The sequence below is a fragment of the Mauremys mutica genome, chromosome 1 (assembly GCF_020497125.1).
Source record: "Mauremys mutica isolate MM-2020 ecotype Southern chromosome 1, ASM2049712v1, whole genome shotgun sequence".
In the NCBI taxonomy this organism is placed as follows: Eukaryota; Metazoa; Chordata; order Testudines; family Geoemydidae; genus Mauremys; species Mauremys mutica.
Genome location: NC_059072.1, coordinates 212,555,640 through 212,561,259, shown reverse-complemented (window position 1 = coordinate 212,561,259; position 5,620 = coordinate 212,555,640). Strand labels below are relative to the sequence as shown.

Genomic DNA, 5,620 nt, shown 5'->3' with positions numbered 1-5,620 from the left:
GTAATCTGCTAGTATGGTAGTATGCTAGCTTGATGTTTTTCATCTGTTCTTCCCAGTAATTTGAATATGAATGTTACAAGGTGTGGGCTCATGTCCAGAAAAAATAGTTTTTGACTTGCTAGTTTTAGTGTGTGACTTATATGCTACCTTGTCGTTTTTCATCTGTTCTTCCCAGTAACTTGAATATGAATATTACAAGGCATGGGCTCATTTCCAGAAAAAATGGTTTTTGACTTGCTAGTGCTTCCTTGCAGTGGACAGTCTGTTTTTTGCTGTGGTTGAGATGGCACCGGAAAGTTCATGGTGGCTTTTGTACGTAGGGTGACCAGACAGCAAATGTGAAAAATCGGGAAAGGGTGGGGGGTAATAGGAGCCTATATAAGAACAAGAGCCCAAAATCGAGACTGTCCCTATAAAATCAGGACATCTGGTCACCCTAGTTGTACGTTGGCTAGGAGTCGGAGAGGAAAATGTCTTAGTTTAATTTGGCAGATGTTTTTCTGGGTGTGCATTCTCTGCAAGTGCTTTAGTTCGCTGTGCTTCTTTTCTTCCTGTGGCCAGGTGTGCAGGGGCAGCTCTAGCGATTTCGCCACCCCAAGCACGGCAGCACGCCACGGGGGGCGCTCTGCCGGTCGCCGGTCCCGCGGCTCCGGTGGACCACCCGGAGACACGCCTGCGGATGCTCCACCGGAGCCGTGGGACCAGCGGACCCTCCTCAGGCATGCCTGTGGGAGGTCCACCAGAGCCGCCAGCCGCCCTCCTGGCGATGGGCAGCGTGCCCCCCGCGGCATGCCGCCCCAAGCATGCGCTTGGTGTGCTGGGGCCTGGAGCCGCCCCTGCAGGTGTGCATTGGCTGCGTGTGTGCCCGAGGAGTGATCCAGGGCGCCCCATCTGTGCGTGCACTAGGCGTGCCCCTGACTCTGCAGGAACACAGGGGGTGTTTGCAGTACAAGGGGTGGGTGGGACCAGTCTCCCTGCGAGCCGAGGCGCTGAACTCTCCCATCATGTGACACCGCGGCCGAGGCGTTACGCCGGGTCTGCGCGGGGCAGGAATCGATGCCCACGATTGGCCCCCGCCCCGTGTTGTGGTTGATCAGTTGTCAAGGCAACGCTCCACGGCAATCTCCCTCTGTCCCACGTGTCCCTTCAGCGGCCGCCTCTGTTACCACGGTCGCCAGAGAGAGACAGGGAGCGGGGTGTTGCTTGTGATTGGCTACCGCCGAATCTTGCTCGTTAGCATAAGCCGGCGGAGCCTGGCTAGTGGAACGCGAGCCGATTGGCTGAGGCTGGAGGTGAGGCTGTGGGGTGATCCCGCGCCCGGCGCAGCGCGCTAACTCGCCGGACGCGGGCCCGGAGACAGACAGGGCGGGTCCGCGTGCGCGCCTGTTGCCCGGCCGCGCCTTTCGGGGGGGGGAAGAGGATTGGGCTGCGTGTCGCGCGCCTGGCCCAAGATGCCCTTGCTCCCGCGGCGCCGGCTGCAGCCGGACTGGGGGCAGGGCAGTGCACGTGCTCGCGGTGTAGCTGCTCTGGTTGCAGCCGCGGCTGGGGCAGCGCAGCGGCGGGGGCCCCGGTGGGGCTGCCCATCTGGGAGAAGACAACGCAAAGGAAGCCGGGCTACTGCGGGACAGATTGGCTGCAGATGCGCAGCGCTGCTGCTACAGCAAGGGGCTTGATGGGGGAAGGGGCAACGTGCCGTACCAGGCAGGAGGGACGCCTTGTCTCGGTGTGCACAGCGGCGCTTTGTATTGCTCTGCCTTCGCGGCTGGGCAGAGCATGCCAATGTCAGCCAGCCCGCTCAGGGCACCGCTGGGCAGAGCGCCTCCCATCGCTTCTGTTGGGGGAAAGCCGGCAGCAGGTCGAGTGAGACCGGTTTAACAAGGACTACATTCCTGCCCGGCATGAGTAAGCCGTGTCCTCCCCGGCTAATTACCCCCTCCGCATGCGTGGGGTCAGAGCGCCGGCTGCGCATCCGAACCGGAAAAGAGTTTGTGTGTGCACCCCGCAGGGCTGCTGATTCGCTCTCCCTTCCCTTCAGAGCGCAATATGAGGAATCGCATTCGCTGTAAAGTCCCTTCTAAGGCAGCAGCATGCGGAGTCGGCATGTCGCTTTGGGGCGTGCCTGGCTATGCAGCTAGGGCGGGCAAAACCATCTATTCGCTCTCTGATATATGAGACCTACCCGTTGCGATCCCCCTCCCCCACAATGCAGCAGAGCCGAGCCACATCACCACCCGTGCCAAATACAGTCCCACCAAGCACTTCACAAACCTGCTGTTGCAGACACGTACCGAGGTGTAAACATACATATTGGGCAGTGGGAAAGAGGTTTAAAACTGGGTGTAGTCCAGTCTCCCTGGTTTTGGATTACGCTCCGCGGAACGAAAGGCAGTTCAAAGTTGGGCGCTTTACATTCTCCCTTTTTCTGGGGTTTAAAGCTGGGTGTAACAGTCTGTCTCTCTGGGCACGGGGAGGATTTGCTGTATTACACAATTCAGTTATTTCCTGGACCAAGGTATACAAGTATCGCTAAAGCACAATATCACATATCTGTCTGAAGTCGATATTGTCCCTAGAGAGGGGCTCTCTATCCATCCACCCAGCATGTATAAAATGCTTATCTGCAGAGTAGCTAAATGGTGTACATAAAAAAAAAAGGCTGGGTGTGTTAATCTCTGTCTGGAGTTGGGGGCGGGAATTTGAAGATTGGGGTGGGTGGATTTTCCGCCTTTAGTGGTCTGGGGAGGAGAAGTAAGATTGATTTGTGTTAGAGCAGGAGGATTAGGATGGTTTGGGGGATGCTGTGTTCCCACTGACTGGGCGAGGAATTCCAGGCTGACTGTGTTAGGGGTTTTCCTCCTGTGGGTTGGTGGCAGCTGGCGTAAGGTATGTTACACTCTATTCCTGTGTGAGCATGGAGGAGGAGGATTGGGCTCTATTAAATTGGTTCCCTCTGGGAACCAGAGGGAGTTTTCCTTTTCGAATGCCAGACCTCTCCTGCTGGGATGCTTGGTGTACTTGCTGGAACTACCTCTCTGACACTTGCCCGAGGTTTCTGCCTCCTGGTCTTACATTGCCACTGTTTGCACTGCTTATCCGGCCGATACGGAACTGATCCAGCGAGAGAGTCAACATTCCACTCCGCGCTGGGTCCTGCTCTCCACATTGACTCCTACGGGATTGAGTCAGGAGCGGCTGGTCCCTATACACAGGCATGGATGGATGTGGCTATAGATAGCAAACCAATCCGATGAGCAGAAAACTGGACCAAGTTCGGCCCTGATGCAAACAGGTCCAGGGGGGTTGCGCTCCTCCGTGTAGCTGCTTCTTTCCAGTCACCAGCCGGATGTAGAGTGATGGGTGTGGTGCGCTGTAGCAGGAGCTGGTACCTCGCCCGCCCGGCTTCGCTCCCGCAGCCACTAGCTCTGGCAGGCTCTGCCTCCGGGTGCGCGCTGCGCCCTCCCCTTATGGGTGTCAAGAAAGAGGCGGAGCCGCCTTCCCGTCCCTTGTATCAGGAGCCGGTGTTACTCGCGGTCACTCAGAGCCGCCTTTATCTTGCTCCACTGCAAGGGGGTGGCACTTGGGAACACCTTATTTTACCATAGACGCTATAAATACACCACCTGGAATGGGAGCGGGGCTACGGGCCGCAGCGGGACACTGTGACGCACGGACACCGGGACACCAGCAGCAGCCAGATCCAGAGAGCCGGCAGTGAGGCTCGACTCTACAGGACATTGGTGGGTGTGGGCTGCCTGCGGCGTCCCCCTGATCTGAGCGGGTGATGGGGGGAATGGCAGTGGGAGCCCCCAAGGCGGCTTGCATGGATCTGTGACCGTGTCACGCTCATAGGGGGCTCTTTTAATTTATTCACGCTGCAAGGAGTTGTGTTTCTGCCATCAGAGGCGCTCCCTTTGCCGTCCCCATCCCCCAGCCTCATGGGGTGTGGACTGGAAGAAGTTGCTTTTGCATCTTCTGAATGAGAAATCGAAAAGGAGCTCGGTTCCCTCCCTTAGCTGCTGGCTTTGGCGATGATGCGCTGGCAGAGGATGCCGCGAGATATTGGGCTAGGGGCCACCAGGAGAGGTTGAGGTCAGAGAAGATTTGCAGAGAGAGGTCGGGAGATGTGGGGGAGGGGGAACGGAGGGCTTGGCGTTGGAAGGTGCAGGGGTGCACGGACAGAGGAGTTAGGAGGAAAGAGCGGAGGCAAAGCCCGGAGCGGGGTTGGGATTAAAATGGGGAGCTGAAGGGGACGGGGGTGAGGAAGGAGTTTGCTGAGGGCTAGGGGGAGAAAAAGGTGAAGCTCTGGGAGAGGGTTATGGGTAGGAAGGGGAAGTACTGCTAACTGTGGGTTAGCGCATGGCGCAAAGTGCCCTCCATCTAAACACCAGCTATCCTTCTCTATTCCAGCAAACCGCCCCTGAGCGTTGCAGCGAGCAAGCGCGGGGAAGGCTTTGGAGATACAAGGCCTGGCTCCTGGTGGCCCTTGCAAGGGGATTTGGTGGGGCAGAAGAAGGAACCGGCTGCTGTGTCCGTGCTCCCCAGGCACCCGGTGATCACTGGCATTGCACCCCACCCATCTGCCAACATGATGCAGATCTGCGACTCCTACAGCCAGAAACACTCCCTCTTTAACGCCATGAACCGCTTCATCGGGGCCGTCAACAACATGGACCAGACGGTGATGGTGCCCAGCCTGCTGCGGGACGTGCCGCTGCTGCTGGAGGAGCTGGACTCGGGGGGCGGCTGCGGGGAAGGGGATCCCCAGCTGTCGCCGGGGGACGCCGGCGCCTTCTTCTCCCGCAGGGACATGTACAGCCATTACCTGCTGCTCAAGTCCATCCGCAACGACATCGAGTGGGGGGTGCTGCAGCAGGGCGCCGAGGAGGCCAGCCGGAAGAAGGACAAGCTGAGCGGGGACATTAGCCGGGGCCTCCCGGAGGCCGCGGTGGAGGAGGAGGACCTGGAGAAGCAATTCCACTATCACCTGAGCGGACTCCACACGGTGCTCTCCAAACTCACCCGCAAGGCCAACGTGCTCACCAACAGATACAAGCAGGAGATCGGCTTCAGCAACTGGGGGCACTGAGCCAGGGCAGCGCTTGGCATGGGGGGCGGGGGGGGGGGGTGCCGCCGAGCAAGGGATCCCTATCTGCCGGGGGGAGGGGCTCTGGGGAGCGCGCCCGAGGACGAGGAGCGCGCGTGTGTGTGTGTGTGTGTGTGTGCAAATGGAGGGGGAGCGAGTGTGTGACAATGGAAGCGGGTGGGGGCGTGTGCCAGAGGGGGAATGAATGACTGCGACCGTGGAGGAGGGGTGCAGGGGGAGGGGCAGACGTGTGTGTGTGTGTGTGTGTGTGTGCGCGCGCGAGGCTGGGGCGGGTGGACGTTCAAGCGGGAGGGGGACGGGACCGTGACACATGGCGGGCACATCCTGCCCGGGTGTGCGAGCAGCTGTGAGCTGCACGGCGGCGGGGCTCTTTGCCTACGCAGCAGCAGCAGCAGCAGCAAAGCGGCGTGTGTGTATCAAGTTTCCTAGACTGGGAGCTTAGAATGAATGACGGAGGGTGGCCGAGGCCAGTTACTGAGAGCGTGTGGTAGCGGAGGCGGCCGTCCTCCTAGTGGA

The 5,620-nt window shown here is 59.2% G+C and overlaps 1 protein-coding gene across 1 annotated transcript; it reads left to right on the top strand.

The window, feature by feature from the left end:
* Positions 1-3,150: 3,150 nt before the first annotated feature.
* MID1IP1 (MID1 interacting protein 1) lies at positions 3,151-5,146 on the top strand. Its single transcript, XM_045007462.1, has 2 exons — positions 3,151-3,737; positions 4,408-5,146. Exon 2 carries the CDS (start codon positions 4,586-4,588, stop codon positions 5,084-5,086), a length of 501 nt encoding a protein of 166 aa, XP_044863397.1. The 5' UTR covers positions 3,151-3,737; positions 4,408-4,585; the 3' UTR covers positions 5,087-5,146.
* The last annotated feature ends 474 nt before the right edge of the window (positions 5,147-5,620 follow it).

Bases quoted from the DNA above. Each gene is read 5' to 3' on its own strand.
- MID1IP1 (XM_045007462.1), top strand. From the start codon at position 4,586: ATGATGCAGATCTGCGACTCCTACAGCCAGAAACACTCCCTCTTTAAC.